This window comes from Podarcis melisellensis (genome assembly GCF_964234715.1).
Source record: "Podarcis melisellensis genome assembly, chromosome: 9".
NCBI lineage: Eukaryota > Metazoa > Chordata > Lepidosauria > Squamata > Lacertidae > Podarcis > Podarcis melisellensis.
Genome location: NC_138541.1, coordinates 9175554 through 9199151, shown reverse-complemented (window position 1 = coordinate 9199151; position 23598 = coordinate 9175554). Strand labels below are relative to the sequence as shown.

Below are 23598 nucleotides of genomic sequence, written 5' to 3'. Positions count from 1 at the left end.
TGATGTTTCTGAGGGTGGTCTTGGACTCCAAGGCAGGCAATTTAAAATGTCTATATAAGGGCAGACACACCTTTGTTCTCCTTTCCTGCATGTGAGGGGAGCACCCTGTTGCAACAGTTCAATAAAGATCAGGTTTCTAAGCTGCTCTGCTTCTCAATATTCTCTGGTTGGCCTCTGTTCTTTTCTCCGCCCGATGGAGAACCTACAAAGGGCTCTATAAGGGCTCTTGTGTCCCACATAAGGGAATAAGGGCAGATTTTCGTTTATTACATCATAGAATCCAAGAGTTGGAAGGGACCACATGGGTCATCTAGTCCAACCGCCCTCTTTTGCCCAACATAGGGATTGAACCCATTATCCTGAAAGTAAGATTGAGGTTGGATGGCCATGTGTCATGGATGCTTTAGTTGAGATTGCTGCAATGAAAGGGGTTGGACTAGATGACCCTTGATGGATTACTTCCAACTCTATGTCTCTTTCAGACCGGGCTCTTTCAGGTTTTAAAACTAGGGCACACTATATATGGGGCTGCCCTTGACATGCAACCTTCATCTGGTCCAAAATGCAGCTGCTAGCCCCCCCTCTAGGGCCCAGAGGGGGGAGAGTGCGGTCTCCAAAGGCTGATGGATCGTCAAATGACTGATAACTGTGGAATAAGGTTTATCTACATTGTAATATTCCAAACAGTTTTGCCTAACAATTTAACTTGGAAGGTACTGGTTGAATGAAGCTCAAAAGGAAGGTTTGGGCAATTAATGATTGGAAGTTGCTGAGCCATTAAACTTCAGATAACAGGCTTGGACAACATCCCGGATTGGAACGGAGACAGAGGAAGCTGCGCTGATGCAAAGACAGTTGGAAAAATATATACTAACGAAGCTGTATTCGACGGATGAAAGTACATGATGTTTGACATGATTGAGAATCGTGGACTCAGGGACGGAGAATTATAAAGCGTCAAAATCGAGATGTGGAAAATATGGAAACAAAGAGGAGAGTCAGGACTGAGATGTGGAGATATGCTTCAGAGATCCAGACCGTGGGGAGCTCCAAAAAATTAATAATTATAATTTGGACCATAACTTGGTGTTTTTTTATTTTAGTTTTTTATTTTAATTTATTTAATTGGAGCATTATGATTGGATATATTAATTGGGTGTTTTCTATTGGAAAATCAATAAAAATGATTTAATAAAAAAGCAAAAACAAAATGCAGATGCTAGCTGGCTGGGCTTCTGTTTAGAAATGAAAAGAAGCTTTCAGAACTATATTGCATCTTACCTTTCCGGCAAAACAAGCAGCGGGGTCCTCCGTGCCACAACAACTGTTTGCCACTGTTAGGCTATCGTCATAGAGAGCAACGAGAAGAGCTTCTGGGGCATACGTAAATGTCTGGGCAAAGCGGTGTATATAGCTGCAACAGAGAGAAAAGCGTCTCAGAACATTTCACAGAACGTTTGCGCTAGGTCTTCCTATGCTCTTATAAAGGTAAAGGGACCCCTGACCATTAGGTCCAGTCGTGACCACTCTGGGGTTGCGGCACTCATCTTGCTTTATTGGCCGAGGTACCCGGCCTACAACTTCTGGGTCATGTGGCCAGCATGACTATGCTGCTTCTGGCGAACCAGAGCAGCACACGGAAACACCGTTTACCTTCCCGCCGGAGTGGTACCTATTTATCTACTTGCACTTTGACGTGCTTTCGAACTGCTGGGTTGGCAGGAGCAGGGACCAAACAACGGGAGCTCACCGCGACCTTCTGATTGGCAAGTCCTAGGCTCTGTGGTTTAACCCACAGCGCCACCCATGTCCCAGCGACACCCGCGTCCCATATATCATATATATATATGACCATATATGCAGCTAACCAGGACTTTTATCAAGCAGCTAACCTTTTATTCTTCATGAATAAGTACTTGAAAAGTTTGTTTTAGGAAGGAATTAGTTCCAGTTCATTCCTCACCTTACAAATGAATTAGTACCCAAGGCTCTGGATCAAGGCTGGCACAGTGGTATCTCGGGTTACAGATGCTTTGGGTTACGCGTTTTCAGGTTACGGATGCGCCAAAACCCAGAAGTACCAGAACGGGTTACCTCTGGTTTTCGGGGCTCATGCATGCGCAGAAACGCTAAATCATACTTTGCGCATGCGCAGAAGCACCAAATCGCGTCACATGCGTGCGCAGACGCAGTACTGCGGATTGCGAACGTGCCTTCTGCATGGATCATGTACGCAACCTGAGGTTCCACTATACTGTTCTCTTTCTATTTTAATTATTGGTATGGGTTTAACCAGTGCTTTTTCCCTAAAAAAAAAAAAAAATACTCATATTGAAATACTGTCCCTCAATCAGGCCAAACTTAGATTCACAAAATGTTTAGGGGTATGTGTACCCCTGTGTCCCCTCAGAAAAAAAGCACTGGGTTTAACAGATTTCACATATGTATAGAGTTTTAATTTTATCAATGTTTAATTGTTTTTAAATGACTGGCTTCTTTGAGAAAATGTTTGTACCGGTTCTTGTTTTTAACTGTAAGTTGCATTTGAGTCCTGTCCGGGGGAAAATGCAGGTTGTGAAAAATAGATATATAATAATGATAATTAGGGCTGCGTGGCTACTTTTTTCTTCAAAATAAACACATTCAGTTTCAGTCCTGCATATTACAACACATCATAGCTTGTCTGGGAGAACTTAAATGTTTTTCCTTGGTGCCTAAGGCCCCAGTCTCTTCCACAAGTCCTATCACTGATGAATTAAGAAATGTCCTGTTACCTTCAAGTCGGGTGGGAAAAAAGCATATAAGTGGGTTCTCCCACCTTTTTGACGCAGGTTTATGTTGAAGTGGGAATTAAGGTCAGTTTGCAATTTTGAGTTTGGAACCAGCAGGTGTTGCCAATAATGAATAAGCACATTTAAATTACAGCTAATTAAAAAGCTTATCTCTAGGAAAGTGTGTGTGTGTGTGTGTGTGTGTGTGTGTGTAGGGGCACACTTACTTATAAATTTCCCGCTGTCTACAGTCCACATTACACAGGCATTCAGGAGTCGGACGCGCAACATTTGAACTGTCGGTATTCTTGTCCCATGGCAAGGAATATATGCATACGTATTTCTGCAAGGAGCCAGCATTGTCTAGGCAACAGTCGCTAATTCTTTTATCTTGGGTTGAGAGTTTATTGCAGGTTTTGGCAGTGTGGTTCGACACCTGGGGAGGAAAGGCAGCCAATGATTCCGCAACAAAACTGAACCACATGCGATGGTTCGTGTGGAAGGATGAGGGACCAATTTCATGTGGCGTGTCCAGCCACAGAGGCCAATTTCAAAGTAATTAACTAACTCAACATTTTTAAAATCCACCTTTTGGGAAAGGGCCATAGCTCAGTAGTAGAGCATCTGCTTTGCAGGACTGGAAATGTCCACTGTTTGAAACCCCAGAGACTTAACTTCCTTTTTTAAAAAAAAATATTTATTGGGATTTTTAATAAAAGAAATACAAAAATAATAAACAACATTGCTTTGTTTTAACAAAATTTCATAACTTCTTTAGACTTCCTCACGTCTCCCGCTCCCACTTACATCGTTAATAAATTTTTCCAAGCAAATTATCATCTTATTTGCAATTTTGTAACCACTCATTTAAATATAATATAACAATTCTCCAACAAATTTTGTTTCTCTTAATCTCACTTATCATCAAATTCCGATCCACTTTAGTGATGGCCAATTATTTATAACCAAGCATCCTTCTTAACATTCCACTAAATCACAATATTTCTGTAAATAAATCTTAAATTTCTTCCAATCTTCTTCGATCCTTTCTTCTCCCAGGTCTCGAATTCTGCCAGTCATCTCCGCCAGAGACTTAACTTCCGGTTAGTGTAGACAATACTAAAGTAGATAAACCAGTGACTTTACTCAAGATAAAAAAGAGCCATATGTCCCTGCTTCACCTGAAATGTCCCAGGGGAGAAATATACCATCAAGGACTGGCTGAAGAGTAGTGGCAGAACCCCCTAGGGCAGGCACAGGCAAACTCGGCCCTCCAGATGTTTTGGGACTACAACTCCCATCATCCCTAGCTAACAGGACCAGTGGTCAGGGATGATGGGAGTTGTAGTCCCAAAACATCTTGAAGGCCGAGTTTGGCTATACCTGCCCTAGGGCGATCTCAGAGGAGGAAGGCTCAGAACCCGGGGAGTGGTGGTGGGACACTGAGAACAAGTCAGAGGATGAAGCAGGGGCAGAATGATTGGAGGCTGAAGAAGCAGCAGGCTTGAGTGAGAGAGAGGAGCCAGATGCAGAAATAACTCATGGCTAGAGGCAGCAGAAGCATTCACCAAGCTTGCCTTTCCTACTGCAGCAAGCTCCCCTCCTCCCTTGCCTCCATGTTTAAGGCTGCTTTGGAGGCATCCAGCTGGGGAGGAGAGTTAGTGGGAAGTGCTCTAGTTATCTCCCGCTTGGACTACTGCAATCTGCTCTATGTGGGGCTACCTTTGAAGGTGACCCGGAATCTATTAACAGGAAAAGTAAGATACGTAAGACACCAAGTGTTCACCAAAGATTGGGAAAAGTATGTAGATTATCTGGAATGTATTAGTGAAGGACAAATAACGCTAAAGGGATTTAGAGACGCACTGTGAAAGACTAAGAGTTATTGTACAAAGCAAACAGGAATTAGGAATCGGCATAATGACAATATAAGTAATGAAACGTGTAACCTTATTTATTGCTTCGAATGATTTACGGACAGGCTGAAGGAAGTCCCGCAAAAGATGACTATGTTATATGGATGATATGGAAATGATAATTGTTGTTTATTATTTTTAATTTTTCTTTTCTGTGTATTTTTTTTCTTTTTTTGTATTTGTGTGTTACTTTGTATGCTTTTTGGAAATAATCAATAAAAAGAAGGATAAAAATAAATAAATGAAGGTGACCCAGAAACTTCAATTAATTCAGAATGTGGCAGCTAGACTGGTGACTGGGAACAGCCGTCGAGATCACATAACACCGATCTTGAAAGACCTGCATTGGCTCCCAGTATGTTTCCGAGCACAATTCAATGTGTTGGTGTTGATCTTTAAAGCCCTAAATGGCCTCAGCCCAGTATACATGAAGGAGCGTCTCCACCTCCTTCCACTGAGGTCCAGTGCTGAGGGCCTTCTGGCGGTTCCCTCATTGTGAGAAGCAAAGCTACAGGGAACCAGGCAGAGGGCCTTCTCGGTAGTGGCACCTGTCCTGTGGAACGCCCTCCCACCAGATGTCAAAGAGAAAAATAACTACCAGACTTTTAGAAGACACCTGAAGGCAGCCCTCTTTAGGGAAGCTTTTAATGTTTAATAGGTTATTGTGTTTTAGTCTTTTGTTGGAAGCCGCCCAGAGTGGCTGGGGAAACCCAGCCAGATGTGCCGGGTACAAATAATAAATTATTATTATGATTATTATTATTATTATTATTATTATTATTATTATTATTATTATTATTATTATACAAGGACCTTCAGTCCTGGCAACTATTCCATGGGGGCCAGTCCTTGGTGCTTGGGATGCTGTTTTCTTGAATAAAGAGCTAACTTTTCTGCTTGTCTCTACGTCTTGAGTGCTGACCTACATCTGAACCAGCCCTGACATATACAGTGGTACCTCGGTTTTTGAAAGTCTCCGTTGAAGAACATTTCAGAACTCGAATGCCAAAAACCGGGAAGTAAACGCTTTGGTTTTCAAATGCGCCTCGGAAGTCGAACATGCCACACGGCTTCCGTACTGAGTTTTCCATATTGAGTTTTCCATTTTCGAACAATTCAGAACTCGAATGGTCTTCCGGAATGGATTACGTTCGAAAACTGAGGTACCACTATACGTTGTCCAAACCAAAAATGAACTGATTGAAACATGCCTACCTTCCTATAGGTAAACTTTTGGATATTCTTTTTTGGAATTCATAGACTCATTGCACTAAATCCACACTTCCTTGGAAGTAAGTATTGAAATATGTAGAACTTGCTTCCAAGTATATGGCTCAATCTGTGTTACGTAGTCGGCATGATCACATGACATAGTTCTTCCTGTCTTGTACCATTTTGGAACCAGTGGAGAGCAGGATCACAGTTCTGAATGCCCCATATAAAAATTGTTCTGCAGATGGAAAACCAGCACATAGAAGACTAGTTGAGAAGGCCCAGTTAAAGCCCATCTCTCTGATTTGCTTCTTTTCCATGTGGAGTTGGAAGCGGTACAACCCAGCAAGAGCCATCTCACCTGATTCTGCAGATAAGAGGACTCCGCCATTCCTGTCGGACACAGAATGCTCTACTATTTTCAACAGAATGACAACGGTCATCAATGTGAAACGGCCTTTTGCTCCTGAACGCTCACCTCCTTCTGGACGCAGTCTTCTTCCAATGAATCGCAGCACTTGGCAAGCACTTCCGAAGCATCTTCAGCAAGGGATAAGATATCCTCAACAGAAGCATTTGGACTTTTCTGAGTATATGTTATGAAATAGCTAGACATGGGCAGAGAAAATAAGTGGGAATTTAAATTAGTGTAGCTATCCCAAAATGGTCCATTCAAAAACCCCTAAAAACTCTGAAACCCCATTTTAAAATACAATATACAGTGGTGCCTCGCAAGACGAAATTAATCCGTTCCGTGAGGCTCTTCGTATAGCGGTTTTTTCGTCTTGCGAAGCAAGCCCATTGACAGCTTAGCGGATTAGCGCTACAGCTGTCAAGCGGCTTCCAGCGATCAGCTGTTAAGCGGCTTATCAGCGGAACAGCTGATAAGTGGCTTAGCGACTTTAAAAAAGGAAGAAAAAAGCGAAAAAAACCCGCGGGGGGATGCAAGATTTTTTTCGTCTTACGAAGCAACCCCATAGGGGAATTCATTTTACGAAGCGCCTCCAAAACGGAAAACCCTTTCGTCTAGCGGGTTTTTCGTCTTGCGAGGCGTTCGTCTTGCGGGGCACCACTGTACTCCTATAGAGACTCCTTATACTGAGTTTAAAACCAGAATTGCATTTGGGTAGAAACTGTTTTCTCAGGCGGCTAGTCCTAGTCTTTGTAACTCTCTACCTTCTTCCAGAAGGCAGAAGCTGAAAGAGATCATTTCAGGAGTGTGCACTATCCTGCACTATCTTTGCAGCTTTCTTATGGCACCTGGAAGCATAGATTTGATCCAAGGTGGGAAGAGTGCAGCCAATTATTCTCTCTGCAGTCTTTACAACCCTGGACAGCATTGTTTTTCCCCTGGCCGTGCAGCTCCTATTATTATTATTATTATTATTATTATTATTATTATTATTATTTACTGCCCTATACCCAGAGGTCTCAGGACAGTTCACAGAATTGCTGCAACATGCCTATTAGCCCTATATGGCATTCTTGTCTGAAGCAGTGTAGGAAAGGGGGCAGTGACTGGCTCCATTTCCCAAATCCTCTGATACTCTCTGACCTTCCCACATTTAGTGTGGTGTATTCTAACCATGCTAAGCTAAACGTGTGAAGAATCCCAGTCCCTAATATGTGTCCAGGCAACAATAGGTCTATTGTCATGATCTGGCTTCAGGCAGTGACCTGGACACAGTGGATGGGAGAACCAAAAGGTTTATAGAGGATCTATACTATAGGGAACCTCTGGCCCAACTTGGAAGCTCCTGAGTGAAGGAGAGAGGGAGACTGTGGCTCTCCCAGTTTCTCATTTTTCCATTCTTAAATTCAGTTCTCCACATTTCTCCAGCAATTAGTGATTTTTTGTTTAAATCCTCATGAAAATTCATTAGCATTTTAGTGTGAATTTCGCCAGACAAACACATTTTTGTATGCAGTTTGGGCTAATGTTCAAGTTTTAGTAAACCATTTCCCTTAACATAATGCATGTTTGCATGTTATTTTCTCTAATACATTCATTTTTATGCAAACTCCCCCTTATATTATTGTCTAGTTGAAAATTGCATTGCAAAATTCAGTAAAGTGTGATTTATTTATTTATTGGAACGATGGTTGTGTTTCAGTTCTCATATTGTTTTGCAACATGTGAATTAGGTAGGTTTACCTTTTACCTTTAGATATGAAGTGAATCATTTTTGTGTGTGCCCTAGACAGAATTCTTATGTCCTGCTGCATTTGAAAAACACGACTTGAAAGACACATTTGGATATGGTAGCAAATTTGGTACTATCCCATGAAATTCCATTGCAGTTTGCTTCTTCCAACCCAGATAGATCTATCCAAGCTTTCACAATGAACAGGAACTACCAAAAATTCAGAGATTCAACAGGTAAAGTTCTGACTTGCCATAAATACATAGGATGCAGAAGGTTTGCTTTGTACCTGAGTTTTGTTTTCTCTTTCCCAAACACGGAATAGCGGGAGCACGCTTTGTTGGACAGATCAGTGAGCATCATGAGAGACTTCCTCTCCAGCTTCTGCAGCATAAAAGAAAGAGGTGAGATCAAACACTTGACACACTTAGTGAAGGGATCTGCTTCTAGCAGATCTGGAAGTTCCTGTTAACAGGAATCCGAAATATAACAGAGCTTTGCAATCACACATTTTCACTCAATTTAGTTGTCAGGGATGTGAGGCGAGTGGTCACGAGGAAGTCCTAGTACTCCGTCATAGAATACCAACCCGTAAAATGGGTGTTAGGAAAATTCCTTCCCAGAGTGAAAGAGAGAGCTCTGAGGAACAAGGGGAGTGGCAGGAAGGAGGACACAGAGCGTTGCTTCCTTCACATGCGGAGAGTGAAGCGAGCCCCTCCTTGTTGGGATGCGTCCAGGGAGTCGGTCCAGTATACCTGAAGGAGCGTCTCCATCCCCATCATTCTGCCTGGACACTGAGGTCCAGTGCCGAGGGCATTCAGGCGGTTCCCTCATTGCGAGAAGCCAAGTTACAGGGAACCAGGCAGAGGGCCTTCTTGGTAGTGGCACCCGCCCTGTGGAATGCCCTCCCACCAGATGTCAAAGAGAAAAATAACTACCAAACTTTTAGAAGACATCTGAAGGCAGCCCTGTTTAGGGAAGTTTTTAATGTTTAATAGGTCATTGTATTTTAGTGTTTTGTTGGAAGCCACCCAGAGTGGCTGGGGAAACCCAGCCAGATGGGCGGGGTATAAATAATAAATTGTTGTTGTTGTTGTTGTTATTGTTATTTGGGAGGCCTCCAGCTGGCTCCAGCCACCGGCCGGCAGCCGGGCGGAAGCCAGCAGAGATAAGAACTCTTTGCAACGAAAGTGGTGGACAGAGACATGTGTAAGTCTATTTACAGGCATTTATTCAGCATCAGGAACAAAGGGAAAAACATGTCTGCTTCCCTTTCGTGTCCAAGCAAACAGCAGTATAGCAAAAGCAATATACAACGGAAGTTCCCAGCAGACTGTGCTGGAAGTAAACAGACATGTGACATACAACAATCCACACATCTGTTCTCAAGGTGGAATGGAACTATATCCTAACACTCCCATCCCGGAAGGCAAGTCGTAAATTTTCAGGACAGTGTCAGGCAGGCAGAGGGGCCGCAACTCTCAGACACGCTTTCAGGGGAGGAGGCACAAGCTGCTCGTGGATCCCCTCATATTAGAAGGATGGCCAGAGTTCAGGCTTGGTGTCAAGCCCACAAAAGGAGGAGCAGATGGTGTATTTCCTGTTGGAAAAGAGCTCACCCCCCCATTGGGTTCATCTGACCTACTGAGGGCGGAAGACTGAGCTGCGTGCTCGTAATGAACTATTGTGTAAATACCAATAAATCTGAAAATTATGAAAACGCCGGCCTGCCGTCTCTTGGTGTGAGAGGGAGATCGTAAATCCTGACAGTGAGAATCAAATGTTTACCTCACAGAGATGTGAGAATCTCTGTGGTGTCTCTCCATCAACTGCATTACAGGCAACGGCCAATTTACGCACATCCAATGGGCACCGTGACTGTGAACATGCGCATTGTGCCGAACTCATTAGCGACTTTAAAAATGGCAAAAAACGCCCCTAAAAGCACCCAGAAAGGACAAAATTTGCAAAATCCTGGCAATCCCAGGAGCCTTTGCACCGACCTTTGAGGCCTGTGGAGAGTTGGCGTTTGAGCTAGGAGGTTTGGAGGGAGCGATTGTAGTGAGAGTTTGGTGTCTGGTAAGTTCTGCTGGGTTTTTCAAGGGTTTCCGGAGATTTAGAGGGTGTTTGCAGGCTTTTCCAATGGCGTTTCCAATATATGCAATTTCACGTAACCATGGAACCTTGGAACATAACCGCCGTGTAAATTGGGAGTTGCCTGTACTTTGAATAGTTCTGCACATGAGTCAAGGACAGCAAAAAGTGAGTTCCACCCAACTTCTCCAATGGAGAAGGTCTGTAGCCTAGTAGAAGAATATCTGATTGCATGCAGGAGGTCCCAGGTTCAAGCCCCAACATTGCCAGGTAGGTCTGGGAAGATTCCTGGGCTGAAACCCTGGAGAGCCATTGCTAATCAGTGTAGCCAATACAGAGCTAGATCAGGCTTCCTCAACCTTGGCCTTCCAGATGTTTTGAGGCTACAGTTCCCATCATCCCTGACTACTGGTCCTGCTAGCTAGGGATCATGGGAGTTGTAGGCCAAAAACATCTGGAGGGCCGAGGTTGAGGAAGCCTGAGCTAGATGGACCAATGGACTGGCTCAGTATAAGACAGTATCCTATGTTCCTAACTCTGTGGGTTTAAGCTTTTGACAGATACTGAGGTTGGGAGCAGGGCCAGCCCACCCATGAGACAAGGTGAGGCAACTGCCTCAGGTGGCAAGATCCACACAGGCAGCAGATCCAGACTCCAAGGAATGCACAATGGCAGGGAAGTGTGAGTTCTGGCACTTCTTCTTCTTCTTCTTCTTCTTCTTCTTCTTCTTCTTCTTCTTCTTCTTCTTCTTCTTCTTCTTCTTCTAAAAACCCATTGCAAATATGCACAACATGGTGCCCTTAGGTGGCTGGCAATGCTACAAATTGTGAAGCATCACTGAGAAGGCATTTGATGTGCTTGGTGCTTAAAGTTCATTTGTCAGGGAAATGGCTGCCGGCATCGGGCCGCAGCTGAATTGGAAATGCAATGCGTTTAGTCCTGAGAAAGAAAGCACCAACCTCTTTTAAGAAGCAGACTGTGGGTTGCGCATGGGTACAACACGTTCCGACGATGGACAAGTAGGTCGTTGTGGAGGCGATCAAGAGTGGCAAAGGTGTATGACTATGGTCAATGGAAAACTCATACAGAAACCTAGAAAATGGACCACAAAGGAGAACATAAGTGATTGCATATCACAAGTGAGGTCAGCGAAATCTTTGCAGCTATTTCCGCTGTCAGACTTCTCCAAGTGCTGAGTTTCCACATTTTATGCTGCAAAGGGATGGTAAATTTTAAATTCTCCTAACAGGATGTTAACTCATAGAAGTGATAAGAGGAAGGATAAATAATAAATAATATCCTATCCAACCTCCAAATCCCTCCAATATTAAATCCCCAGCTGTGCAAAACAACGAGATGAAAACCTGTTTGTGGTTTTAAAGCTCTTTCTTGCTTCACAAACACCTCACTGGAAAGAACTTTGGGCAAACTGGAGAAAAAACAAGTTTCTAGAAGGAAAATATATGGGGTGGTATATTTGCATTATAACAGACCCAGGAAGGAGCCATAGCTCAGTGGGTGGAGCACATCACGTGGTTTGAGTGCAGAAGGTCCCAGCTTTTCCTCTCTGTTGTTGAGAGTAGAAAACTAATTCTAGGCTGAAAAATCCCCACCCCACAGACTACTGTTGGTGGACAGGAGTGAGCTAGCTGGATCAATGATCTTGACTCAGCAGAACTACAGTGGTACCTTTGGTTGCGAACGGGATCCATTCCGGAGGCCCGTTTGCAACATGAGCAGAATGCAACCCGCATCTGTGGGTCACGATTCACCACTTATGTGCATGCGCGTGACGTCATTTTGCGCATCTGAGCATGTGTGAGTGGCAAAACCCGGAAGTAACCCTTTCCAGTACTTCCGAGTCGCCACAGGACGCAACCTGAAAATGTTCAATCTGAAGCAAATGTAACATGAGGTATGACTATATTATGATAGGATAATCAGTAGATGGAGGAGTTAGGACCTTTAGCATTCTCTCCAACAGCAGGGATCTGTCTCCATGGCTCCCCTGAGCCCATGAGACCTGGACCAGCCATCAGTGTGTGGACTCTGGTGCCTAAACGGGACAGGTAAGTGGCACAGCCATCAGAGATGGACTCTGGTGCCTGAATGGGATAGGTAAGTGGCACAGTTGAAATGCACACATGACTCACCTGTCTGCAAAGTCCTGGGGGTCCTTTCTGAAGGCCCCACATAGTTCCTCATTGGATGGCTCCACATATGTATGGAACTCCTTGGGTGGGTGCTTCAAAGCTGCCAGGCACAACTTTCGTTCAAGGCCTTCCTCACGGCAACAGGCAGCTGTCCCTGGATGCTTCGGGAAAGGGTTATTTGGGTCACAGGATTTGGCCGAGAGTGCCAAAGACTGGGTGGGAGGAAGAGAGAGCGAAGGAAAAAAGAGGGAAAGGTTATAGGTTTGCCTAAGTATTACAGCCTCTGATACATAAGATCACAAGAAAAAGCACTGTCTGATCAAAGGGAAATCTAGGTGGAATCTACACGCGCATAAAAAACACTGTGAAAATGTTTTTTTGAAAAACCTTTTGAAAAATACATTGAATTTTGGGACAGATTACCTCTGCATGTGACTAGAGGTGAGCGTGGCCTCACCTGTGCAGGTAATGACAAAAGCACAGGGCAGGACAGCCATCTCTCTCTCTTTGACCACATGCATCAAAAAAGCAACATCTGCTTAGCCAAAGATGCTCTCGTGGCTTCCAGCCAAGAGAGGACAAAGGGACTGTCTCTTTATGTGATAGTTTCCAAGTGTGTGTTACTTTTCTGAGCTAAGTCTGCCTTCTGGGATCCAATTGTGAACAGAATGTGAGTAAATTCTTTTTATACTTTTATAGAAGACTGCGTCGTGTCTTATCTTTTATGAGGGAATAAGGGGAAAATACCAGAACAGTTATTCTAGAGGCTTTGGTGAGCCTGAGCAAACGCATCCGCTGAGTTTAAAAAGAGGAATGTTACTCTGCTAAATTGTAGAACTTGTTAACACAAGTTGGAAAGGATATAATCAAACAATAGATGCCCTCCTGCATCCCTGAACATTCCCACATGACCTTCCTCAAACTCCTCAAACCCCTGCTATCAGTGCTGCATCCCTCTTCTCCTGCAGCGTCAGAAGAAGAGGTGTGTGTGATCTCCACCATTCCTCATCCGTCTCGCCAATCTCTGACAGTTTAGAATGGAGCAGCCCAGCAGGAATCATAGAATCATAGAATCATAGAGTTGGACGAGACCACAAGGGCCATGGTGTCCAACCCCCTGCCAAGCAGGAAACACCATCAGAGCACTCCTGACATATGGTTGTCAAGCCTCTGCTTAAAGACCTCCAAAGAAGGAGACTCCACCACACTCCTTGGCAGCAAATTCCACTGTCGAACAGCTCTTACTGCCAGGAAGTTCTTCCTAATGTTTAGGTGGAATCTTCTTTCTTGTAGTTTGGATCCATTGCTCCCTGTCCGCTTCTCTGGAGCAGCAGAAAACAATCTTTCTCCCTCCTCTATGTGACATCCTTTTATATATTTGAACATGGCTATCATATCACCCCTTAACCTCCTCTTCTCCAGGCTGAACATGCCCAGCTCCCTTAGCCGTTCCTCATAAGGCATTGTTTCCAGGCCTTTGACCATTTTGGTTGCCCTCCTCTGGACACGTTCCAGTTTGTCAGTGTCCTTCTTGAACTGTGGTGCCCAGAACTGGACACAGTACTCCAGGTGAGGTCTGACCAGAGCACATGGGTGAACCAGCAGAGGCAGCCCCATCCCACGGCAGGGACAGCGGCCCCCTTGGGAGCTACCCTGAACTACCATGGTGGCAGTCCGAGCTCTGACAAGCACAATCTGGCCAGCTGACTGGGGGGGAAGGGAGGAAGGACAGCAAGTGCCCTGGCCATGATGCTGACGTCCACGCAGCCACCAACTGTTGCTCACTGAGCCTGCCTGAGTGCACGCTGGCCTGACCTCGACTTGGAAGGATCATGGCATGATGAGGGGGCATGGAGGGGGCAGGGGAACCCCCCCGTCACCTGCCATACCCCCCAATGGTCTCCTCAAGTTGGTACCACTTAGCACTGAGAAGGGTTGGGTGCACATATATGCTTGTGGAAGTGTACCTCTGTTGTGTAGCATTCCGGGTCGGCTCCCTCAACGCAGCATTTTTCCGCAAGGGCGACAATCTCCACCGCGATACTCTTGACTTCCTCAAAGGTGCTGTTGGTATACTTCCTGCTGTTCATGATAATTGCTCTGCGAACCAACAGGAGGGAAAGGGTATTATAATAATCTTAGTATAATCCAAAGTGCTGGTTTTGCCCTATGGAGCCTTAAATGGCTCAAGGACCATATGAACCTACACGGACCCTGAGAGCATCCTCTGAGGCCTTCTTTCATGTGCCTCCTCCTCAAGAGGTCCAGATGGTGGCAACATGAGAATGGGCCTTCTCTGTGGTGGCTTCCCACTTGTGGAATGCTCTCCCCAGGGTGGTTTGCCTGGCACCTTCATTATATACCTTTATGAGCCTGGTGAACATTTCCCTCTTCAACCAGGCCTTTGGCTGGTTAACATTTGATACCTTTTAAAATGTGTTGTGGGAAGGGGGTGGGGCTCATTGGTTTACTTTTCTTCTTATTTTTTATATCATGTACTTTGTGTTTTTTATCTTGCACTTTTATGTTGTGAACCACCCTGAGATCTATGGATGAAGGGCGGAATGCAAAACAAACAGACAGACAGACAGACAGACAGACAGACAGACAAGCAAAATGACAATCATGGAATTGTGGAGTTGGGAGGGATTCCAAGGGCTTTGTTGCAATCAAGCAATATATCAATTTTGTTTAATAACGGTAAAAATAAAATAAACATTTCCATGCTATACTGTTGCCACCACCAGCAGCCCCCAAAACCCTAGACACAAAAAGCCATTCAATTCCACATTCTGGCAGTCTCCACCCACAATGCACTAGGCCTAGGACCTTCGCACCTACGGGACTGCCTCTCCTGGTATGTCCCACGGAGGACCTTACGGTCTTCAAACAAAAACATCTTGGAGGTCCCGGGCCACAGAGAGGTTAGGCTGGCCTCAGCCAGAGCCAGGGCTTTTTCGGCTGTGGCCCTGATTCAGTGGAACACTCTGTCACAAGAGACTAGGGCCCTGCGGGACTTGTCATCTTTCCACAGTGCCTGCAAGACAGAGCTGTTCCACCAGGCCTTTGGCCAAGGCACAGTCTGACCCCCTCCTTTGGTAATCCTCATAGAACTCTAGCCCAATGGTTGTCATTAATTTGATTCTGAATTGATTTTAGAATGAATTGATTTTAGAATATATTTCAATTAATTGATTGTGATTTTATGTAAACTGTGTTACTTTTATTGTTGTTAGCTGCTCTGAGCCTGGCTTCATCTGGAGAGGGCAGGATATAAATAAATTATTATTATTATTATTATTATTATTATTATTATTATTATTATTATTATTAATTTATTTCTCCCTCAGATTCAGCCTGCCTTACCAAATGGCTGTGTGATCCACCAAACTCTCTCCTTAAGTTATTGGGTTCTGATCTGGCTCCTCCCCCCCCCCCCCCCGGCTTAGCTCAGTATTTTTGAAACCAAACAGGGACAGCCCTGTTCAGAAACAGATATTTGATATCTCCCTTTTACAACCAGAGCTACCCCATTTTGGCTGGTCTGAAAGAAAGCAGGTGTGCGGCTCTGAATAAGCATTGCTTTCAAAAATACGTACAGAGAACGGAATTTGTCTTTCCCCAAGTGGTTGAATTCTTGACAGATTTTGTCTCTCATGTAATCCCGTCCTGAAAAACCAAACAGGAGGAAGAGCAATTAATTCGAAAGCCCGTTTGTATTTCAAAGAGCTACCATATCACCCCCAGTTACTGTTATCATCATTGTCACCAGTCATCAATAATATGAGGATTGAATTCTCCGGAGCCATGATGGAGTTTGATAATAAGAACATAATATGAGCTTGCTGAATCAGGTCAGTGGTCCATCTAGTCCAGTATCCCGTTCTTACAGTGGTCAACAAGATGTCTGGTGGAAACCTGTGACCAGGATTTGAGCAGAGGAGCACTTTCCTGTGGTTTCTAGCAACTGGTATTCAGAAACATTTGCTTTCTTCAGTTGTGGAGGCAGGGCATAGCCATCATGGCTTTGTAGCCATCAATAGTCTTCCCCTCAAATGTGGTGGGAAAGTAGAGAAGTTAATTTTTTTTGGAAAATGATATACAGTGGTACCTCAGGTTACAGACGCTTCAGGTTACAGACTCTGCTAACCCAGAAATAGTACCTCAGGTTAAGAACTTTGCTTCAGGATGAGAACAGAAATCGTGCGGCGGTGGCGGGAGGCCCCATTAGCTAAAGTGGTGCCTCAGGTTAAGAGCAATTTCAAGTTAAGAACGGACCTCCAGAATGAATTAAGTTCTTAACCCGAGGTACCACTATATAATGAATTGGAAAAAAAATGTTTAAAATGACATTTGTAAAAAAAACAAAAAACAAAAAAAACAGAAGCATTTTTGTTAGGGATTGTAGGACAAGACCTGCCAAGAAAAACAAAGAATCTATTTATGTTTGCTACAACAGCGGCAAGTGTCTTAATAACGCAAGGATGGAAGAATGAGGAAATCCCAATGAAAGAGCAGTGGCAAGAAAAATTGATGAGCTATGTAGAGCTGGCTAAATTGACATACAAATTGCGGAACAAGGACAACTGTGACTTTAAGGAAGAATGGGAGCTTTTTACAAATTATCTAAAAAGACAACAAAATGAACTGGACTCCTTGGAAGGGTTTTGAATAAACATACACAAATTTATTGGTTTATAACATGATAGATAGATAACGTAAGGATATGTATAAATTTATAACATGCAGAGAATAATATGTGCTGAGAAATCAGAGAGAGGAGCTGAGAGAAGTCTTTGGTGGGGGGGGAGGGAGGGATGGAAGGGTGGGGAGAGGGAAAAATAATGTATGTGACTATATGGTTTGATTATTTGTTATGTTGAAATTGCTAATATATATATATATATATATATATATATATATATATATATATATATATATATATATAAGTCTTCCCCTCCATGAATTTGTTTAATCTTCCTTTAATGCAATCTATGCTGGTGTCAGGGAACTGCCATCGGAGCCAGAGGCGGAGGGAAGGCTCCAGAGGGATGCCGGAGAGGGTCCTAGTAGGGAGAGAGGCAGCCCATCTGCTGGGGAAGGAAATCAGCGTAACACCAGGGGTGAAGGGGGGCAGATGGGGGAATCGGAGAGGAGGCTCCAGGACTCCACGCCGGAGAGCAGTGGGGAGAGCACGGGTCCTCCGCTGCCCACACCCTCCCTGTGCAGAAGACTTCCGCACAGGGAGAGTAGGAGGAGACTTGGCGTCAAAGAACTTCTTTGCTGGAAGAAGTTCAAGAAATGCCCACTGATGGATTCTGCCAGCAATTGAGACAGCCACGGGTGAGAGGCTGTCCAGACAGAAAGGGTTCACCCAGGTAACTTAGCCAGGAGTGGCGACAACTTACGCACGAGCAACCCCTAGAACCATTACAGCTGGGGACCACCATTGTGAAGAAGTTCCATACTTCAACTGTGTTCTCTGTTTTTTCTTTTTTACGTCACACCTGATGTAGGTGGGGTGGCCCACAACACAACTGAAAGCATTTGTCCATCTTTCAAAGATGTGCCCTTCTCCAGATTTCTGCAAGGTTGCCCGCTTGATAACAAGAACATATGTTTGAAGAAGACTGGGAAATGTTTATTGAATATATGGGGGAAAATTGTGTATATTTGAAAACGTGGGCAGCATTAAGATAAATTCAACCTTGTAAATAAGTTTTCATGGATGCAATAATGGAATACCCAATGGTTTAGCTTATATAAAATATGCAGGGATTTATGTTATGCAAAATGAACCATGGGAAGGGAAGAAGAAGGGAAGTCATTGATATTTTAAGGTTGTTTAAATGAATATTCAAAAATGTAAAACAGGAAATTTAATAAAAATTGGGGGCGGAGGTTGCTTGCTTGATAATGGCTGAGCTTAAAGAAAGCATGCTGCTGTTTATTCTTCAATAACTCCAGGTTAGGAACAGTTTCTGGAAGATGGCTTACACCTTTGGAGAGGCGTAAGTCACAACTTAAAGGCAGCTCACTGTTTCAGTATTTGCCACTGAGTGCTTACGGCACTGAAATGAGTCTTGACAATCACCAAGGGGAAGATATTTTATCCTCAACCCACCTCTCTCGTTTCCTCCCCTCCAGGGCCCCAATTTCCACAATTCCTCTCTCGTCTCCTCTTGATTCATTAAGGCTAATAGGGCTGCAAAATGTAATAAAATAAAAAATCCCAGCATCCTTTTTACTGCTGCTTCTTTCATCCTCAGTGCACATTTTGGAAATGGGTATGTTATGTTCTAGAAGCAAAAGCTGAGAATTTCTAAGGGAAATTGCTGTTTCTGCTCATTAATTCCGGACGAAGGCTTCGTGTAGAGAGAGAGAGCATGGAAACCCATGCAACAATGAAGGAAGGATTTGTGCTTTCCTCTGGGAGCCTTGAGACTGTCATTCTTCGCAGGCGAAATAAAATAAATAAATAAATAAAATAAAAATTCATTCCAGTAGCACCTTAGAGATCAACTAAGTTTGTTCTGGGTATGAACTTTCGTGTGCATGCACACTTCTTCAGATACTCTGAAACAGAAGTCACCAGACCCTTATATATAGTGAGAGGGTGGGGAAGGGTATTATTCAGAAGAGTGGTGGGATTCAAGGAAGTTTTGTGCAGTTAAGAGTGGGTGAAAATACTCTGGCAGTTTAAATCCACTTTAAACAATGGAATTTTTTTGCTACCTGGTGAGTGAAAAGAAAAATGCCAAGAAAAGTGTCGGGCGAATGAAAGATGAATGAGAAGATGTATAAACACCCCACATGCAAATCAAGCTGCATGCTCGTGAATCGTTGACATCTCTCTGTTTTGAAAGACAATGGAGTGAAGCAGCACTGAAGTGACCTTCCTGGGGTGCAAGGCTGGGCAATGTGTCTGGAGGTGCTGGGCTGCCCAGACAACAACACCCTTCTCTTTCCCTCGCCAGTGAGGCTCAAAGGAAAGCAGAGCAATACGTTTGGCACCAGCTTGGCTCTAGGAGCTGCTGGAAGGCGCAATCCAACGTGTCAGGAGTTCAGCCTACACTCAAGTAGGACCCTGGCAGAGATACATGCCTGACTGGCATGTTCTCTCCCTCCTGGTCTTTCGTTTGGGAGCTTCAAAAGCTTTCTTCTGCCCGAACATCACAGCGGCCGGTACCAACTGACACCGGCACACTTAGGGATCTGCAGAGTTTGTGCATCATGCACGTGACAGACCTCAGAAACTCAGCATTTTGGCTAATCTACTTTATTTACACATAAACACACACGGAGCACTGCAACATGGCTCCCTCTCTCTCAAGCATCAGACAGCAAAGAGAAAAAGAACAAAGGACAATAGTCCCACTTCACGGAACACAGTAACACAAACATCCTGTCTCCGTCACATCCCACTCTGTGGAGTCAAAACATACACCGTCATGTGAAAGACAAAAATCCCATGACTGCAATCATGGAGTAGGAATTCTAACACAACAATCTTAGGGACTCTACTCCTGATGTGTGTAGGGTTTACGCCATAGCCTTTTCTTTTAGGGTCAGAGTTTTTCTCCTAGATGGGCTACCTACCCAGGTTGATGAGCCCCATCTGCCACTCGGTTCCCTCTACAGCATATACAGAAACAGCCTTCTCTTGAAAATTGAACCCACTCTTGGTCTCATCCACGCAATCTGCCAGAGGCTGTCTGTGAAGCAGGACCAGTGAGGAGTTTAGTCTAGGATGCATTCCGAGAGGGCCAGATAGAGAGGTCTGGAGGGCCACTTTTGACCCTGGGAATGACCCTCTGCTACCGCTGCCTTAGAGCAATAATCATGAGAAAACAGAAAGATTACAGCTTCTGTTTTAGGAAGCCATTCAGCACAGAGGCTAAGGGAGTTGGAGAGTAGAAACTAGCAAAGAGATAGAGAAACAGACAGGAACAGAAGAATAATCAATACTGAGTTGGCCTGTATAAGTTTGGAAAGCAAGCATCTTAGAAAAAAAGACTGATAAAATACATATGCATTCTTAAAACTGCAGGTTAGTCTACAGAAGTGGAGAATAGAGAAAGAGGAGAGAATGTGAAGATGGTATTTGAGGGAAATAATAAAATAAGTAAAACTAAAAGCAACATATTGGTGCCATCCAGATGCTCCCAGCAGTATTTTCAATGAAGGGAAACAAATGAGTGAAAAGTAGACTCGGCTCCTTGAAAAGAAATGGAGGAGGATGCAGAGGAAAAAAGAGAGGTTCATTAAATGCAGTATAAAAAGAAAATAAGAAAGTATGGGAGTGTTAGAGAATGCAGCATACATAATATTCACTTTGAAGGTGCATTACTCAAGTCTATAAATAAATAAAGAGAGGCAATCCATGAAGTGCCAAAAGCTGCAAAAAGCAGGCAGGATTCTTCGTCTTTTTGAAGCAACATTTGAGAAAAAGTTAGAATGAGTGCAAGATCTTGAAAAGCAAGTGAGTTCTACAGGCAGGGATGTGGAATCAGTGATTCTTTGGAAGTTGTTAGACTCTGTCTCTCATCAGTCCCAGCCTGCACAGCCAGCGGTCAGGGAAGATGGGAGTTGTAGTCCAACAGATAACTGGAAGGCTCCTGGCTCCTCCTCCCTGCTCCATCCCTGTACCAAATTGAACATTTCAAATTGTTTCACAATGGATATAGGTTCTGCTGAAGATGGTATTAGAGTGGAAAGGAGACAGTCCAACAGTGAATTCCTGTGAATTTTATAAAATTTATACAGTGCTTGACAGTAGAGAAAAATTCAAAGTGTTTTACTCAGACCTTGTTTTACAATTTTTTTGTTGTGTGTTCCACTTCCTGAGTGGTGGTACCCACCTTCTTTTAGAGCAATGGTTCCTGTGTGAGGAGGTGGGATTAACTAAAGGAGGCACTAAGAGCAGTGGCATAGCGTGGGCTGCCAGTGCCCAGGGCAGCTTGGAGAGCAGGGTGGGAAGAAGGGAAGAGTACTGAGTATGTACATGCATACAACTGCCTAAAGGCGCCCATGACACCCATAAGCAGGGGTTGGCAAGGTTTACCTTGCCTGGGCCAGTTCACTCCAGCGGAGATCCCTCTGTGGGCCGAATCACGCCCTCCCCACGATTTCCAGTGTCTGTGTCTGCGCAGACGTGATTTCTGGTGTCTGCGTCTGCACAGACGCAAATTCTGGCACCACGAAAGCGAGTCCCTGCACGGCGCTGTGCCAGTTTAGTGCAGCATGCGGAGACTCACTGAGTGGGTGGCTCGGTTTGGGGGTGGCTTGTGGGCCAGTTAAATGACCCCCATGGGCAGCTTGTGGCCCATGGGCCTTAGGTTGCCAACCCCTGCCCAGGAGATAGCAGGTGCAGAGATAAGAAAAGAAGAGTTGTTCCATTGTCAGGAAAGGTCACTTCCTGGTTTGCATGGAGAAGCTGTTTTTGATAATGATGATGATAATAATAATAATAATAATAATAATAATATATTATTTATACCCCGCCCATCTGGCTGAGTTTCCCCAGCCACTCTGGGCAGCTCCCAATCGAGTGTTAAAAACAATACAGCATTAAATATTAAAAACTTCCCCAAACAGGGCTGCCTTCAGATGTCTTTTAAGAATAAGATAGCTGCTTATTTCCTTGACATCTGATGGAAGGGCGTTCCACAGGGCGGGCACCACTACCAAGAAGGCTCTCTGCCTGGTTCCCTGTAACCTCACTTCTCGCAATGAGGGAACTGCCAGAAGGCCCTTGGCGCTGGATCTCAGTGTCCGGGATGAATGATGGGGCTGGAGATGCTCCTTCAGGTATACAGAACTGAGGCCAACAACAGAAGCACATTGAGACTGCACCGGGTGTTGAAATTTTGTGCCCCTAACAATTTTGCATCTAGGGCAACTGTTCATGTTGCCCCCTCCACACTACTCCTAAGAGGCAAGGGGGTGGTAGAGGGTGACCCCCCTTCATCCCATAAACATATCCCCTGTGCCTCCTACCATTATTCAAATAGCGGTTTGCACAACCCACTAAGGAAGACAACAACACAATGAAATTCAAGACAGTAACAATTGGGTGCACATTTATTGAAAATTCAGTTGAAACTATTTAGTTTAATTCATTCAACAAAACTAATGAACTTGATTCAGTGATACTAGCTGTTCAAAGTCTCATAGTCATTTACACCTTCAGTGCCCCCTGCCTCTTAGTGCCCCCTCCCAGGTAATTGCACTGCCCCACAGGGGGGTGGTATTGCCCACTCTGAGAACCCCGCACTTAGCAGATGTGCCTTATCGGGCTGGTTTGGGGTCTAGACTATCCTGTTGCTTCTCTTGCCCATTGCCAGCTAACAAAAGGAAGAAGGAGATTTCTGTTCCGGTAAGAACCCAAAGAGGGCACTATTGTGATGCACATTGTAGAAAGAAAGAGGATTTGCTAGCGCATATTGTTCTGGCTGGAAATATCCGGAGAAACATACAGAAGTCAATATGATTCCAATGAAATAACATACTGCGTCTCCATTATGAAACCTCAAAAGAGAATATTGCAACTCACGTAGCTTCCATTTGTGCTGAAGGGCTTATTAATGAATAGCTAATCTCACCGAGTAGCTGCGTAAGTGTGCCGGCTCGGCCTCCGGAGAGACGGCCATCGGTTTAAATGCAAGTGGGGAATCTGGGGGAAATGGTGGAGGCTTTTACATCCACTTTTACATTCAATTCCATGGAGTATTTCTCTCCTAAAAAGAATGTTTGAATTGAAACCTGGGCTATATTTGCAGATGTGTTTAATTATTATTATTATTATTATTATTATTATTAATATCCCACCCTCCCCAGCCGAAGCCGGGCTCAGGCCGGCTAACAACAAGTCATTTAGTTGTGTCCAACTCTTTGTGACCCCATGGACCAGAGCACGCCAGGACCAGAGCACCCCATGGACCAGAGAGCCAGTGTGGTGTAGTGGTTAAGAGCGGTAGACTCGTAATCTGGGGAACTGGGTTCGCGTCTCCGCTCCTTCACATGCAGCTGCTGGGTGACCTTGGGCTAGTCACACTTCTTTAAAGTCTCTCAGCCCCACTCACCTCACAGAGTGTTTGTTGTGGGGGAGGAAGGGAAAGGAGAATGTTAGCCGCTTTGAGACTCCTTAAAGGGAGTGAAAGGCGGGATATCAAATCCAAACTCCTTCCTTCCTGTCTTCCACTGCCTCCCGCAGTTTGGTCAAACTCATGCTGGTAGCTTCGAGAACACTGTCCAGCCATCTCATCCTCTGCTGTCCCCTTCTCCTTGTGCCCTCCATCTTTCCCAA

At 44.4% G+C, this 23598-nt stretch overlaps 1 protein-coding gene across 1 annotated transcript in view; it reads right to left on the bottom strand.

The window, feature by feature from the left end:
* The window catches only part of GC (GC vitamin D binding protein), a 39096-nt gene that overhangs the window by 5204 nt on the left and 10294 nt on the right, over positions 1-23598 (bottom strand). The window contains exons 2-9 of the mRNA XM_081925112.1: positions 15890-15959; positions 14258-14390; positions 12291-12502; positions 11097-11229; positions 8333-8427; positions 6378-6507; positions 2999-3207; positions 1282-1414 (exon numbers count right to left, since the gene is read on the bottom strand). Of these exons, the coding sequence (XP_081781238.1) occupies positions 1282-1414; positions 2999-3207; positions 6378-6507; positions 8333-8427; positions 11097-11229; positions 12291-12502; positions 14258-14390; positions 15890-15959 (1115 nt within the window). The remainder of the gene's footprint in view (positions 1-1281; positions 1415-2998; positions 3208-6377; positions 6508-8332; positions 8428-11096; positions 11230-12290; positions 12503-14257; positions 14391-15889; positions 15960-23598) is intronic.